Here is a 17,537-nt window from a genome sequence, read left to right on the forward strand (position 1 = left end):
ATTCTTCTAATTTAATGAGTTTACAAAAGGCAACATTTTGAAGGAAGCATTAGGAACCATTTTGATTTTAAAGTAGTTAACACAGTAGACCACTTTCTACAATATCAACCAGTTTTTGCTAGTAAAGCTTCACTTAAGTGAAGAACTATCAGTAAGGAGCACTGTAAGGTCTGACAGGTCTGCAGAGGTTTGGTTTGGGGGTTTTGCCTGTTTTTTGAATCCAGCCTCTAAAGAGCAATATGACATCCCTCTCCACACTGACTTTAATAAGACTTCAGTAGTTTCCAGCACATTTCCTCAAAACGGGTGATAACCTGATATTTTGGGTGTCTCTCTCAGAGATGGTAACTTAGTCACTTCCTTCCTCACTTCAGCCAGGTCAGTCATCTGCACTCTAGCTCTGAGGCAACTTCAATGAGCAGTACTGTGCAGCATTGTTGGCATCAGTCTTACTTGTCCCCAGCTACACTATCACCCCACATTACCTAATTTTATGTGCAACTTCCTAAAAATAAAAATTTATTTATTCCTTCCAAACTTGTTTCATGGCAAAAAGGCTCCTCCCTTCTCCGGCACTAAGCCCAAACTAGCTTCTTTTGCAGAGTGACCATAGGAAGGTTGAAACCTGGAACAGGAGTTAAATTGTTTCCATTTTTGCCCCTACTATTTGGGAAGTGTAGGAGGATAACCCTTATTCATCTCTATCCTGCTTGGTTTAATTAGCAAACAAGTTAAGACACTTGATTTCAAGAAGCACAAGTTAACATTTTAAGAAATGTCAGGGGCACCTTACCTACCATATCTCCAGCTCTGGTTTGTAGCCTACATACCACACATTATGAAAATAGTCTGAGAAATGAGGAACAGATAAATGGTTCTGAACAGATAAGAGGTTCTAAAGGTGAGAGTGGAAGGGTTGGGTCCTGTGCTCTCTGGTGGTGCTGCACACAGATAGTGGGGAGCAATGGGCAAGGTGTGGTGTGAGAGTTGCAAGTGCATTGCAAAGCTGCCCTGCACATTTTTGTAGCTTTGCAAATGTTTAGTTACAGGCATTGTACACAAAGATCTGTAAATATGGCATTACATGAAACTGACTTATAACTGAAATCCTGATTATGGTGTTTTAAGCCACCAGTGTTATATCATGATTTTATGTTTATTATCTGATGTTCATCGCTGTTCAGGGCTTCAATACATTGATTTATTGCTTATGTGTTATTTATTCATAACAGGTTTGAAGTTCTCCCTAAGAGATGAAGGATCATTCATAAAGATGATCCTTTCCAGAAATTCATATTATTTTTATTTAAAAAACCTTAATTTTTAAAAGCACATTGTATTATCTTTGTAGAAGGGATAAAAGGAATATGTGCTGCACACAAAGGAAAAAAATAAAGAATAGGGAGAGGGATAACAGCAATGTTCACCAGATGCATTTAGTAACTAACATTTGCCATAGTAGATCCTACAAATAATTATGTTATGCATATAATCACTTTCCCATCACTTCAAAGACTAATGCCTGCTCTGTAACCTTTTAAGAGCTTAGCAGCAGTGAGATATAAAACGGAGTAGGCTGGCAGCAGTATCATGGTCTACTAGGCATGTTCATTAGCAGTTAATTAAAAACTAGACATCTGCCATAAGAAATGTGCTCAAAAAAGGATGAGTAACAGGTCTGTCTTAGTACCAATTATTATCATTACTTGCAGAGCAAAGGCTGTGTCCACTTTCAGAGGAAAGTGGGAAGGTAGAGAAGAGTGCAATGATGCATACTTAAGTGACTGCACTTAAGATAATTAGCCACAGCAGTGATTTTAAAATTATCTGTAGTTCACCCACCATTTTGTTACAAACCTAGAAGTTCTTCCTATTTGCAAGGGGAGAAATGGAATGACAAACTCATATTACTGTACTGTTTAGATATAGGTTCTATTGCCTCAGTTTTTTATTTCCCAGTGTCTCCATAACTAAACCGTAAAGATCGAAACTCGGCATATAAAAAACAGCATTACTGTCCCTGAGCAAGCACCTCCTAACAATTTTAAAGGTAGTACAGCTTTTTAACTCCCACATTTTAGGCAAAGTCCAGCTATGAAGAGATCTTCAATCCAGACTTAAAATGCAGAATTAGATTTTCAATCTCCGACAAAGACTTCCAAAGACAGAGTTAGTATGTCTTTGTGAAACAGAGCTCCTATAATTAAACAGTGATAGGTCTCCCTTAGGCTCCTTGCTCATAAAAGACAGAAAAACAGCTCTTACAATCCTACTCCTCACATTAAAGCAGCTCTGGTGAGGTCTCAAACACCTGATTTTACTTTTGACACCTTTTTCACTTAAATATATGGTTTTTACTCCTTATCATTAAGTACTTAGAGCATTCTTCTGTTCTTAAACAGATGTATGATGTACTCTTCTGTATCTCTTGAAAAGCACTGAATTAAAAAGTCAGATGTTACTGCAAATGAATGGTGGAAAAAAGGTTATGCTTTGTCCCAGACTACAAGAGCTGTCTTCTCTTGGGCTTTTTCTAAATAAACACTTGAAAAATAAACACAGAAAAATGTTTCCAAAATCTTATCAGCACTAGCATCAGTAATACTATCAACAGTTGCCTCCAAGTTCCACAGAGGTGTTCTGAAAAAATATCTGGAAAACACAAGACATTTAGAGACCTAAAATGTAAAGGATACTATTTCATGTCAACTTTTGTAAAATGGAAGAAATGTGATTTTGCTCAACTCATGCCGACATGAGAAAAAAACCACATATTACTGTGTTCAGTTTCATTATCACACTCATTTCCTTACCAAAGGAACATCTTACAGTCTTTCACTTGCTTCCTTGAATTTCTTAAGGAAATGAGTGCCTGCATCAAATATCTGCAGCCACTAAACACAAAAGGGACACTGTCTGAGCACATACAGGTAGTTGATCAAGGAATAACCTTTTCCATCACTGTTTAGAAATATTCTTAAAACCAATATTTCAAATATAACCTTTCAAAAAAGGAAGTAACTCAAGACTATGCTCCTTTCACATCCTGTTTTTTCCCTCATCCTAAAAAAAGCCAAAAGCTCTGTATGTACAATCCACTGTAAGAACAGTCAAATTAGGCAGGAGGAAACTCAACAGACACTCTAAGCTGTTAATTAATACTTACATTTAAATTTCTGTAAGTACTTTCTAAAGAGTATTTCAGCTATAGGGAAGAACATATTTCAGGACAACAAACAAGCACTTGGAAGAATATATTCATATTCTTCTACAAAAGTGGACATGGGAAGAGTAAAAGATACCATCTACTTAAGGCTTCTAGCATGTCTTTGATGCGGCCCCTCACAAAATTCTTGCCACTCAAAGAAATAGTGCATTGAGGGATGGATTATTACATGGATGAGGAACTGCATCTGAAGAGTCAATGAAACTTAACCCAAAGAGTCAATGGCTTCACACCTCTGTGGAAAACAGGAATGAGCTGAGTCCCTCAGAAGCCCAAAATGTGACCAACACTACGCAATACCTTCATCAATGACACAGGAAATGGGACTGAAAAAACTGTGCCTTCTGCAAGTTTGCAGACGACACCAAGCCATGCAGTGCAATTGATTCACTTAAGGGAAAGGGTGACATCAAGATGGACTTTGACAGGTCCAAGAAGTGGGACCATCTTATATGGTTCTCAAGAGGTTCCACATGGCCAAATGCAATGTCTGGCACTGACCTGTGACAATTCCTAGACTGGGGGGATGAAGGGCTTGAGAATGGCCCTGCTGAAAAGGATTGGTGGGGGCTAGAAGATAAATCATTTGATTACTGCATCTACAGCCCAGAAACAAAACTCTATCCTGGGCTGCATCAAAAGGATTTGGCCAGCAGGTCAAAGGAAGGGGTTCTGTTCCTCTTCTTCCCTCTACATCATGAGATGCTTACTGGAGTACCATGCCCTGCTCTGGGGTCAATAGTGCAAAAAAGAAATTAATGGCCTACAGCAGGTTCAAAGAAGGCCCACAAAAACGATCTGAGGGGGCTGGAACACCTTTCCTAAGGAAAAAATACAAGGCTGGACTTGTTCAGCCTGAAGGCTCCAGGAACACCTTACTGAGATCTTTAGATACAAAGTGTGTCTGTAAGAAAATGGAAAGAGACTTTTTTCCAGAGCCTGTAGCTGCAGAACAAGAGGCTGTGGCTTTACACTAAAAGGTGGTAAGCTTACATTGGACACAATGACAAAACTTTTATGTAGTGGGTGGTGAGCCACTGGATGCCCCATCCCTGGAAGTGCTCATAGTCAAGTTTGGATAGATTTTGAGCAACCTGTCTTGTGAAAGGTGTTCCTGTCCCCATGGCAGAGGGTTTTGGTTTGATCTTTGAACGTTTCTTCCAATCCAAACCTTTCTATCATAGGTAAACAGATTTATTTATGAAACACCAAATATGCATTGTTTACTGCTCCATTTCCCAATTTTGCTTTGGCAGCAGCTGTCATGTTTCCTTCTTGATGCTTCTACATGTTTATTTTTCCTTGATAATATCACCAATAAAGTGTGTTAATAGTCCCCACAAGACACTTCCTTCTGACCTATTTCAGTCCTAACCTTCAGTACCACTGCAGCAATTTACAAAACTAAGGTCTGAGTTTGCTTTCTTTTGCTGACTGTACACAACTGTGAAGAGCAGCTGATACACCAGACAGCTGAGATCACATTCACAGACAACTCAACAGGCTGGAAAAATGGACTCACAGGAATCTCACAACATTTAACTAGGGCAAGTGCAATATCCTACACCAGGAGGAACAATACCATGAATTCATTTATGTTGGGATCCACACAGCTAGAAAGCAGCTTTACAGAAAAGGTCCTTCCATACCAAATTGTGCAGGAGTCAGCAGCAATGTTCCCTTGTGGAAAAGCAGGTGAGTCTTGGGCTGCATCAGACAAAGTATTGCAGCAGGTCTAGAGAGAGGATCCGTCTCTACTTTTCACTGTGGAAACTACAGCTGGATTACCATATCCTGTTCTGAGTTTCTCCTTGCATGAGATATGAACAAAATAGAGAGCATCCAACAATACAAACAGTCCCAGATCCCTCAGCCCCTCCTCATATGACATTCCCCAGTCCCTTACCTTTACAGCCTATCACCAATGGTAGCCTGACGAAAGGCAAGAGGCAATGGGTGCAGACTAACACATGGGAGGCTCTTCTTGAACATTAGAACACACTCATTTTTGACTGAGCCCTTGCACAGGCTACCCAGGGAGCTCTGGAGTTTCCATTTTTGAACAAACTCAAAAGCTGTATGGACATGGTCCTGCATAACTCATCCTCGGTGGTCCTGTTTGAGCAGGGGCAAGTACGTCAGATGACTTCCAGTGGTCTCTTCCAACCTTACCAATTTTATGATTTGCAGACTGCAGAATCACAGAACACCTGAGGCTCCAAGGGACCACAGGGGAACATCTGGTCCAGCCTCCCTACTCAAGCCAGGTCATCCCAGAACACATGGCAAAGGATTGTGTCCATGTAGATCTCCAGTGAGAGAGACTCCAAAACCTCTCTGGACAATCTGTTTCAGCACTATGTCACCCACAAAGTAAAAAAGTTCTTCCTCATATTCAAATTGAACTTCCATGGCATCAGCTTGTGACAGTGGTCTCTTGTGCTATTGCTCAGCACCACCGAGCAGAGCCTGGATCCATCCACTGACACCCTCCCTCCAGATACGGATCAACTATGTCATCTCAGTCATCTCTTCCCACGGCTGAACAGACCCAAGTTTGTAAGCCTTTCTTCATAAGTGAGATGGTTCAGTTCCTTAACCAACTTTGTAGCCCCCTGCTAGTGACAGGCCTGCCACTAGACCATGTGCCAATTCTCACTGCTTACTGTTGTCTCCCTGTTTAAACAAGTTTTATCAAAGTGAGTCACCTACTACTATAATTTTTTAATTTTCTAAATACTTCCTTTGAAATACTTGTTTATTTTGGTCAATCTGGTTTCCTTGCTTCCTTGTCTTCTAAATCCTTTATTCTGACAGGAAGCCACACTCCACAACAGTAAACAAACTCTAAAGTGCCCACCACTGCATGTCTAGTTAATGAACCAAGAATGTGGGTTAGCAGAAGTTGTTTGAGAACTATCCTTATACAAGCCACAGTGCCTAATGTGGGAAGAGAATGTCCCTTCAGAAACAAAGAACAGAGTCTTCAGTAAGTCTCTTCCATCTATAAACCACATGAAATGTCATTGCACTACAGAAATTTAAGTCCATAAAAGGACAACATTGGCAAAAGCTAGTCAAAACCATATTTTTCACACATATAGAATTTGTGTGTCAGTGGCACGATTACTTAAAGGCCCAACTGTCTCATGGGTGAAATCCTGTTAATTTTTCATGCTTTATTAAAGGAAATGTACAAGTTAGTGTCTTGGAGTCTTCACACTGATTTTCCTCTCCCACAAAAAAATCCAAATTACACCCACAACTTTAGTGGGAAGAGAATTTATGTCAGAAAGCAAATATCCAAGTCAGAAAGAAGATGTAAGTTAACTCAAGTCTTAAATTTCTGAACAGAAAGCTCTTCAAAATTTTTCCTATTTCCTGTTTTCGCTTGTTCAGACAATGCAAACCACACTAATAAGTATCAATTCCACAACAACATTTTTAAGCAGTAAAGGGTTGCATAAATTGCCTTTCATAAAACAGAAAATGATGCTATACAGGGATAAAGGCAGCTTGCACATACATTCCCCAAACAGCCCTTTTCCCACAAATAATTTCAGTTCTAAGGTAAGAAATAAGACAGAGAAGCTGTATTTCAGTGCTCCACTGCAAGTACAGTAAGCTCTTGTTGTCACTTTAACTATTAAAATAAAAAAGATGCAGAAGGTCCAGCAAAATACTCAAAGTAGTCCATGAACCGACTTCCAAACAACATGAAGCCTGACTGGAAGCATGTACCCCAAGGTTCAAAATGACTCCACTATTGTTTAACTTGCTTATCAGTGACTCGGGCAAAGGGACAGATGCCTCCTCAGCAAATGTGTCACTGATGACACAGAGCTGGAGCAGTGGCCATACCCCAGAGGGCAGTCTTTCAGAAGGGCCTCAAAAGGGTGGAGACATGGGCAGAGAGGAATCTTCTGAAACTCACCAAGGGCAAAAGCAGGGTCTTGCACTGGGGAGGAACAACCCCAGACACCAGCACAGGCTGGGAGCTGATCTGCTGGGAAGCAGCTCTGAAGAGAAGGGCCTGGGGTTCCTGGTGGACAGCAAGCTGTCCATGAGCCAGCAGTGTGTCCTGGTGGCCAGGAAGGGCAACGGTGCCCTGGGGTGCATTGGGAAGAGCAGTGCCAGCAGGGTGGAGGAGGTGATCCTGCCCCTTTATTCAGCCCTAGTGAAGCCTTCACATGGTGAAGTTATTAAGGTGATTAGGGAAATGGAACACTTCCCATATGAGGAAAGGCTGAGAGAGGCCTCAAGAAGAATGACGGATGGGTGCTTATCAGTGTCTGGCAGTATCTCACAGGAGAGTGTCAGTGGATGGATCCAGGCTCTGCTCAGGGGTGCTGAGCAGTAGGACAAGAGGCAATGGGCAGAAACTGATGCACAGGAAGCTCCACTTGTACACAAGGAAGAACTCCTTTACTGTGCAGGTGACTGAGCACTGGCACAGATTGCCAAGAAAGGTTTTGGAGTCTCTCTCAAGGGAGATATTCAAGAACCATCTGGACACAGTACTGTGCCATGTGCTCTGGGATGACCTGGCTTGAGTAGGGAGGCTGGACCAGATGTCCCCCTGTGGTCCCTTCCAACCTTACCCATTCTTTGATTCTGAATATATGTATTCTTTGGCTTGCATTCTGAAATATTTTCTACTTTTATGAGAAATTTTGAATTTTTTCAACATGAAGAGAATAAAATTCTTCCAATACCAGAAAGGCTTGGGCTGCTCTTAATTACATGGCCAGTACCAGTACATACATAGTATTTTTGCTGAATCACAGAATCCCACTCTTTAATTTTAATTATATAGTTAGTTTTACACCTACAGAACTAAGAAATAGGTCCTCAGTGCTTCCTAATTCAAAAAGAATTTTAAAATTAATATTCAAGGATAATTTATTTATCATTGATTCTTTTCCACATTTCCACTATATATTGCAAGGGAGAAATTACTCTTATCTTTCACTTCGTACAAATCTGAGCAGCAACTCTTATCTCTGGGCCTTCCTGTCTTACTGTAAACAGCTAGGTTTCACTGCCTTTTCTCCTGGCATCTTCGAGGGCAAGCCCAGGCACCAGAATTACAAAGATAAGAGATAATACACTTCAGATCACTTTTGTAAACACTAAATGACAGGTGTGGGTGGCCTCACCCAAATGATTCTCCACCACACCCACTGAATAAGCCCATCGGCTGCTTTTCCACCAAAGTGACCAGCAATGAACTATTTAACAAATTTTTAGTGATAATTCTTAAATGGCAGGATTTCCCATTATCACAGAGGGAATAATCATACAGCACTGCCAGCAGGACTGGCATTTTCACCGGAGCAGGCCTGCACTAGCAGCCTCTCCAGGCTGGGCAGCCCCTGTGGATCATCCCACGGCACACAGGGAGAGCCCTGCAGCAAGGATGCAGGGCATTGCCAGCAGATGGAATTCTTCCAGCCCAGTGACATCTCCCCAAGGTGCATTAACACTCCCCTACCATGGCTGCACCCACACAAAGGCTTTTGCTGACAGAAAAGGGTTTTCCTCCTTCCCCCGTGCTTTTAGGCAATGCAAGTCAGCCTAAAACTGTAGGTTGTACCAGTGCAGTGCTGACCCACTGAAGCATGAGTAGAGCAATACAACAAGCAGCCGACAAACCAAAGAAGCCCTTTTGCTCGTCTAACCTTTTATGTACGTACAAACACACCATACTTTATAAATACTTTATAATACACAATATTTTACATCTCAATGTATCACTAACATATTGCTACATACAACTTTTATTATATATTACATGTACTGTTCTGTGTATGTTACATACATATTGAGTGTTTATGTTTCTATGTAAAAATGTAGCTCTTCGATGTGTTTGAACATATAAAAAATGTGTATTGCAGAGCTCATTTAAGATTAATACCTGTCTCAAATACTTCATAGCAAAAGAAACCTCAAAAAACCAAACAGAACTGAATCATAAGACCATGTTTTTAAGAGACTTTGTATTAATTATGTTATTTACCTTGTTTTTAACTTAGATAAAATCTTGCTGTTGGTTTTTTTTTTTTTTTATTTCTTAGGCTAAATTCTGAAGAAATAAGGGATAAACAGCAAAGCCGAAGGCAACCAGGAGAGAAGGACTGCCACAATGGAAGAGCCAGACAAGCCTTTGTAAAAAAACTGATGCCACAGGATGGGAAGGGGAGAGTCAGAGTCACCACAGAAAAAATGATCCTTGCTTGGGAAAACATGTCTCCACCAAAGGACTTCCCAGACTCTAAGAGAAAGTAATAAATTCAGAACCACAGTCTAAAAGTGGCAGAAGATGACCTTAAAATCTCCTGGTCCAGACAAGACAAAGGCTGGTTTTCTGAAAACATTCATGTTCCTCTATCACTGTCAGTGTAAGTCAGTTCAAGAACAAAGCTCTTCTTTAATTTTAGACAAGCACGTTGCCTTCTCTGAAGGCTCAGATGCAAGCCTGAAGTCTCTAGAATGAAGCTGTCAGCACCACTGCTTCTGCTCTGCAGAAACTGCCAGCACATTTCATTTCTGCGGCAATCATAAATTCCTGCTATTACTCACCTTCTAACCTCAAATCTAGTATTTGCCTTTTTAGCTACTGTTAGCATACCACTACCATCCAACAACATTTCAAAAGCATGCTCCTACTGCACAGTTGCCAAAAACAACTAGTTCAAGCATGCACCAATTTGGAAATGACTTACAGATATTGCTCTAGAGGGTTTTATTACTGACGTATGATTATCTTAAAAAGTATTTATTTTCCTTTCAGGCACTTTTAGTCTCCAGAAATTTAACTCTTCCTGAACATGACAGAAATTATTAAGTAGCAAGGCTTTTTGTAAATTAAAATCCACAAGGTAAATAGAGGATTTGAAATTATACTCACTATCCTTTTGTCCCACCTACTACTAACTACAAAAACATTTCAGAGACAATAACAAATTAAAAATATGACAGTCATAAGAAAAGCAGCACTTTATTTAGTGTTCCAAGCCAAGATCAGAAACTTGTATGTTTTCTCTACATTCCACAACAACTTTGACACACCAAACAATTACTTCTGAACAGGCATTTAAGCACTTTTGCTAATTCTTGCTTTTACTTACTAACTACTGCTGCTTGTAAGTACTCAGTCTGAAAAGCCAGTTAGCCAGCACCTTTATAAATAGTATGAGACATTGTTTCAGGCAGCTGAGTATCAATTTCAGGCAATTAACTGTTATACAAGATAATGACCTTGGTAGTTCAGCAAGTACTCTGAAAAATTCCAAAATAATGCAGTTACTAGACAGCAGAAATTCTGCAATTGAAACAAACTCTTATGCATATTGAAGAGTTACTGTGGAGAAACCCTATCTTTGTCATGCCTTTACTATCTCCTAAAGTTGTCCTAACTGCCTATGCTAGCCTCTCTGTAATCAAGAATAAGGAAAGCAAGCTTCTTGTCTAGTCCTCCCACAGCCCCTATCTCAAGTCTGTCTTGCTTTTCTTCCATGAAAAACACAGCAAGCAGGTTGCTATTTTCTTGTACAATTCCAATGTTTAATATTAACAGTACTTGTGTCCCCCCATTCTTCTTCCCCCTGCATCTTTGTCTGCACCTTCCTACTCTCAAGTGTCCCCACTGTTGACACTGACGCCTAGTCAGAGCTGTATTTTGCCTGTGCAGCCCACATCACTCCCATCCACACAGTGGCAATTAGTTCACCTCAGTTTACCAGTGTTTTCTTCTCAAAATCTGTATGTTTCATTCTTTGCACCACTTTTACTGCAAAGCAGGTCAACCTGCAGCTCTACACTGTTCAACGTACTAAGTCCCAACAACTTTCTCTACTCCTACTCACACTGGGATGGGACAGCTCCATGAACAGAACCACCCTTTGTCCTTACTCAACTAACTTCTTCACATTTCATTTCTCCTCATACAGAGTCCAAGCTGAATTTTTCTTTTGTCTGCACCAAAGACAGAGTTCAGCTCTCCCACCCAACTCCTTCCTCCTCCCAACACACCACATTTCCAACCACTTTCCAGACAAGTACTGAAGGTGACATCATATTTTATCTCAGCCCACTGACTCTTTATCTACTCCAATTCCCCCACATCTCACTAAGCATGAAAGCAAAGCAGACATTTTTAAGAGAGAAAAATTATGTACATCTCTTCATTTTGTCTCCTTTTACTTAAAAGCTTCATTTTTATGAATATTATCCACTTTAACACTATTTTCAAAGCACATAAGCTATTCTGTTTATACACTTGAATCAAGAGAGGTGAGTTAAATCACTTTCTAGAGGAAGTAATACTTTCCTCTAGGATTAAATAACAAACCCTCTGTGCCAATTACATATATGAATATATAGACATACTGCTCCAACCACATTCTGCAAATTCTTTCTTTCAACTGCACTATTCCAGCACTTGCATCCAACTTCAGTCCCTTATATGTCACCAAAATCATTCTTTCTAAACCAGTCTAAACAGAATCATTTGGAGGCAAGTACACAAAATGAATCAATCAACTCTCCAATATCAAATCCTTCTATCTAACCCTTCCTGAAACCACATGTTCCAATTAACTTTCTTTTTCTCACTATCATCACACACACATTTTACCACCAAAATTACTCCACCTCTGCTGAGAAACAGACCACTTTAGAGATCTACAGCATTCAAAGTGTACACAACACCCACTCAATAAGAAGGAATCTAGCAAGTGGCACCAACTCACATTTGGTACCCCCTATGTTATCTCATAAGAATCTGCCCTCTCTCAGCATTCACATTTGCAGCTGCATATCTTCAGGTTTTAGCACTAGTTAACAATATTTTTGTTCAGCTGTCACACTTTTACTCTTTTCCTGAAAGCTCTTAGGCTTCACAAATTTGCAACAGCATACTTGGTCTCACCTTTGACTTGCAGTTTAGATACTAGATCTTATGAGAGCCACCTGAAGTTCTTTTGTTTTTCTTTTTGGGCAAGAACCAAGGTGAAGCTTTTTCCATCCATCCAACCCACATGAAGCCTTACAAGACAAGGGAGGTCTGGCCTGCAACTCCATTCCATTTGACTTTTGGATGCAATTTTGCTCTCTCCAGAATGACTGAGAATATCTTCTTCTGCAGAAAATTGTCTTGTTTAGATACTACCTTCCTCTATATTGCTGCTCCAAGATTCTTCATTTCCCATCAGTCCACAGAGAGTGGGTGTGTGGGGGTGAGGCATCAAGAGGAAAACAAGTTTGATTAATACCATTCTTTCATATTTTACACACCTTCTAACAGATTTTTTCTTTTGAGTAGGTAAAGCTACCAATACATACCAGTACCACTTCCATATTTTTCCTCCAGGCTTAGTGACACCAACAGTAAAAATCTGACCATTGTTTGGGGACTGGTATTTTGAGAACACTCAGCATCATGCTGACAGGTAGCTTCCTCCTGTGCTTTCTACTTTAAACTGGTTAACTAAGTTGGGTAGTTACTAAAATTACCATGAATTCTAGGATTAGATTAGGGTTTCTGTGTGTTCTCAAATATGAAGAATAACCCAGGATATTGCTACACAATAGAGCTCCTATTGCCAGAGTTCAGTAATTTAGACTTGCGGTTATGCAGTTTATGTTAAAAGTGAGGAGAGTGCCTTGTGCTTACTAGATCTCATTTTATTTAATTTAAAAGAACTAGGCAATTTCCCCTCCCTCAGCACATAATGCAGATCATGCCTGAGAAGGATCTAAAGTAATGCTACAGCTGCTTAGCTCTTCCCTTGCACTAAATTCTGCATTCATTCCTGCTCTAGTCTGTATTTCTATTTTATAATGAAACATACAGCCTAGTTATTTATAGGCTTTCTAAGGATTAACTACACACTCATAAGAATAAACCCTCAAGAGGTTAACCTCATCCTCTTAAGCTTCACACACTACAATCCCAGAGATAGCTGGCAACCACAGCCAAGAGAGAAAAAATAATCCCACATCTTGCTAATCCTTTAGCCAATCACCTCATGCAACAGTGGAGAGGCCTCTCGGAGGCCAACAACTCAATCTGTCTCAGGAGAACTGTCAGCCCAAATGATACTATATTTCACTAAATCATTAGCAACACACCTCAACAGGAAAAATAAGACGTAGCTGGCTTCTCAGTGGTATGCTGAAATCGTGCATCAAAAATAACTGTGCTGAAGAAAGTTTCCTGTTTGCTGCCTGTATTTCTCATTCAGATATTTTCATATTTGACTCATAAAACTAGTTTATTGATTGGAAAGTAAATCTAATCTTCAATTGTTCACACCTAGACATACCAATTTAACTTATTAAATCACTTTTACTCCCTAACATGAACCTGTTATTTTCTAGACATATCTCACTAAAATAGCCCCACAAAAAACCAAGCAGACACTGAAACAAAACACAAAAAACCCAAACCACCCACAAAAAAGCCAAAACAAGCCTTCAAGTTACACCATAATAGTCTACCTAATTCTTTCATACCGTGATCTACAGTCTTCCTTAACTGCAGAAGTGGACACTGCTGGCAGCTGCAGCAAGGCCAAGGAGTTAATGGGGGCACTTATCCTTTTAGTTAGGGTTTCTGCTTTGTTCATTATTTATCTAGCAAAATTGCTACTTCATTCTACTCTAATATAATAAATATTAAATGGTGCTATCTTTTAAAAAAATTGAAAGGAGATTGTTTAGCCACACTGCTAACCCATGGCTGACAGTAAAAGCCTTCAAGAACATGTAGGATAAGTGTAAGGCCAGGAGTATGACTGTTAATAACCAAACACCATCCAGGGTTTCTTTCCTGAAGTAAGAATTTTTAATCAACACAGAGGATTAGCACTGCTTGCAAGCTCACTGAGTCCAACTATATTACTTTCTTTAAAAAATGTGTCAATTTATTCATTCTGTTCCGTACGTGCTTAATATACACCTATTCCAAAGCCTAGTTTTTGATTTTGTAGTCAAATTCTCTGAAAAATCCTGGTCCTGTGAGACTGTAAGTCTCTATTCTCATAGTCTGTCCTCTAATAGGCTTCCCTCCTTTCAACTGGAAATAAAAAGTATAAAATAAATTTAGTTCAAAATAATTTTGTATTTCAAAACACTTTTCCAGTAATTTAAAAGCCCTTGTTTCCTTCCAGATTTCATACACTGCACAGGAGTAACATGAACTTCTCTAACTAAAGGAAGCCAACTGGGAAACTCTTGAATCATCTGGTGTCAGGAAACAAGGGCCCTTAAGGACATAAAGGAAGAGGGGGGAAAAAGGCAAATCCTAGCAGAAATGCAGAATTTTATTTAGTAAAGAGAAACCAGGCAAGTTAGTACCAGCTAGCAAAATAAACTTCCCTCCTATCCTCAAGAATTATCATATGCATGTATTTTAGGTAGTGTGACACCAATTGCATCTTCTACTGTTACAGATTGGTCCAGCCTATTTGCACCCTGAATAGAAGTTTGATGATCTTTCATGCCCATAATAGGTGTCTAAACCGTTAAATTACTATATCTTTTCTTATCTTGAAAGACCCTGCACTTCAGCAGCATGGCCCTTCCATTGTTCTTTACACTAAGTCGGGCCCCTGAACAATACTGACAGCTGCTATCAAACTGTGCCGTGCTCACCCTCGGTGCAGCTGCCGCTTGTAGGAACAGACAGGCCTCTGATGTGTCCTCCCCTCTGGGGAAAGGGCTTGACACCCTCAGTGCTCAGTGAGGGGGAGCAAAGGTCCACTGAATTGTCAGCCTGATTTTATGCTATTCAGATTTTCCAGGACATACACCGTCCCTTTCAAACAAAACCAAGCATATGTCAGAGCATGAAACTTATTGTGGAGCACAAGATAACTATCGATTAATAAGACTGTAAAAGATCACTGGGACATACATCTAATTTTGGCATTATGGAAATGCATGCACCTACGTGGTCAAACAAGTTTTGTGCCCAGCATGTTAATTTCCTCACTCGCAGTTTTGGATTTGTATGGCATCATTCAGGAGTCTTTCAGAAGACACAGGAACAGTATTTCTTCAGGTAAATCTCAGATGATGATAAAACCAAAATGTTAGAGCCTACTATTCCTGCTTCTAAAGAGCTTCCCTCCCTGCTCCCCAAAACCCCTAAAGTTCTTAATTGCATGTGGTACTTGTAGATCCTATGGCTTTTAAGACTTTGGTGCAGACATTAAAAAAAGCAGTTGACATGCCTGAGATAGCAAAATTTGGTTTGTCTAAGTAGCACTATTTTAAGGCAAGAAAGAATCTTGAAAAGTATGTTTTAATATGTTTCCTTTTACTGAATAAACTCTTCTTTAAAATTACTTCATAATGAAGAGTTTTCCATTTCATTTTCATCCTTAAGAAGCGATTTGTTTTAAAAAATGTAAGAAAGTACAGTTCTCTAATCTTTGCTAATCGAATACCACAAATGTACATGTGGCATATTTCAAAGATGAAATCAGGTATTCATAAACTAATTCATTACACAAGCAAAGCATAGAGGAGATTCTGACAAATACAGATGTAATTGTGTGGGTTTCTAAGATGTGATTAGCAAATCAACTAAGTAACAGTCAAAATTTGATACGAAGGAAAAACAGCACAGATTTGCAGGGGGGGTATGTTTATGCAAAGCTAATCTGTCAAGTGTAATAAAGCAGCTTGAATAAAATTTAAGCTGAAAATCCACTGAAGCTCCCCATTTCAGGGAGGAAAAGCTATTAAAAGGAAATGAAGGTCACCCTCCCAGTTTATTTCACCTAATTGACTGCCAATAGCTTACCACAGGCAAACCGACTGCAGATCTGCAATTGAGAAACTGATGAAAGGAGCATTTTCAAGCTGAGGCTCATTCTTTTAATCCTCCCTCTCTCCTATTTTTTTTTTTCCATCTCCAGTTGGGATGTAATTTTAAGCACAGATGGATTAACTGGTTCCATTGTCTGTAGACGTCATTGGACTATGGCACTGTTAATCCGTACAGCAGCATGTCTAATTATCATTACAAAGTGTCTGAGGGAACTATAAAGACCAGCAGGGCATCTTCTCACAAGCAATTAACATAAATTGATAAATGAGTAATTTGAATCCGCTCAAGGCGCTCACATATGAATAAAATCAGAAAGGACAGGTTCTTGTTTCGGCTACTTCTTTCACTTAGTTGGAAGGGCAGAAAACATGAGAAATATTCCAGACTTAGTGGCAGGGGAAATGAACTCATACAGTGGAAGGAATGTATGGTTCAAAAAGTTCATTAATACAAAGCAAATGACTTGTGATTGACAACCAGTCACAAGCAAGTAGTATTAACTTTTTTAGCATATTTAAAAGCACATTCTTGGTGAAAGGCTATTAGAACACTGTGTCAGACAATTAATACTACTTCAAAAGGAAGTGAAGTTTCTATTCAGTAGCTTGCTAATTTAAAATTCATGAAAGATTCACAAGAAAGGGAAAGAAAGAAGAATGAATAGTTGTATAAGCTCCAAGAACTCAAGTGTCACAAAAAGCATGAGGAAAAAGTATCTAGCTCAACTGACATACAATACCCATAAATAAACAAGCAACTCTCCTAAAACTCTATTTCTTGCAGGAAAAGTTTTGTTACATGCAGCACCGCTGACCAAAATTATGTTCTGACAAAGTAAATTACTACCTTTATCTCTGCTAAAACCTGCGTGAAGCAAAAACACTTCATCAACACTGGGCATCAAAACAATGTCAGAAATCAAAACATTAAGTTTGTTTTAAAAAAATAGCAAAGCAGTAAGATATGAAAGCAAGTTATACACACTGTAGGAGGTAGACCTGGAAGGCCACGTACCCCGATGATGGCATTCAATTCAGCCATGGTCACTTGTTTGGCACGTTCTACAGCTTGGGCCACTTGTTGCTGATGCTGTTGAAAGAAGAAGGGGTATAAGGAGGAATTTGTGTTAAGGCATTACCACACCATATCAAACCAGGATCACAAATACTTGAATAACCAGCTTGTCTGCAGAAGCCCACAATACGCATTGCAAGACATCTCATGCAGGTAAAAGGTAACAATACCCTATTTTTCACCTGCTCAAAAGGAAAGAAGAGACCTGAAGGCAGCCAGCTTATCTCTTCCCCCAAGTCCCTTCATTATTTGTTGTCTGGCAGATGAATAATCATTTTTAATTGAGCCAACAGGACAATGTCAACTTTACATTAGTTTCAATTTTAACATTTATGGACTCTGTGCCTACATAGCAAAACCAACTGAAATTTTAAACAAGGAAAAGCTGCCCACAAC

The 17,537-nt window shown here is 39.6% G+C and overlaps 1 protein-coding gene across 2 annotated transcripts in view; it reads right to left on the reverse strand.

The window, feature by feature from the left end:
• The window catches only part of LOC135459280 (transducin-like enhancer protein 1), a 76,749-nt gene that overhangs the window by 38,566 nt on the left and 20,646 nt on the right, over nt 1-17,537 (reverse strand). Inside the window, exon 6 of one of the 2 annotated variants that reach the window (XM_064735064.1) lies at nt 17,082-17,156. In XM_064735064.1, the coding sequence (XP_064591134.1) occupies nt 17,082-17,156 (75 nt within the window). Of the gene's footprint in view, nt 1-17,051; nt 17,157-17,537 lie in introns of both variants that reach the window. The other variant, XM_064735063.1, reaches the window with a different exon arrangement.

Source organism: Zonotrichia leucophrys, chromosome Z, assembly GCF_028769735.1.
Source record: "Zonotrichia leucophrys gambelii isolate GWCS_2022_RI chromosome Z, RI_Zleu_2.0, whole genome shotgun sequence".
Classification (NCBI taxonomy): Eukaryota; Metazoa; Chordata; class Aves; order Passeriformes; family Passerellidae; genus Zonotrichia; species Zonotrichia leucophrys.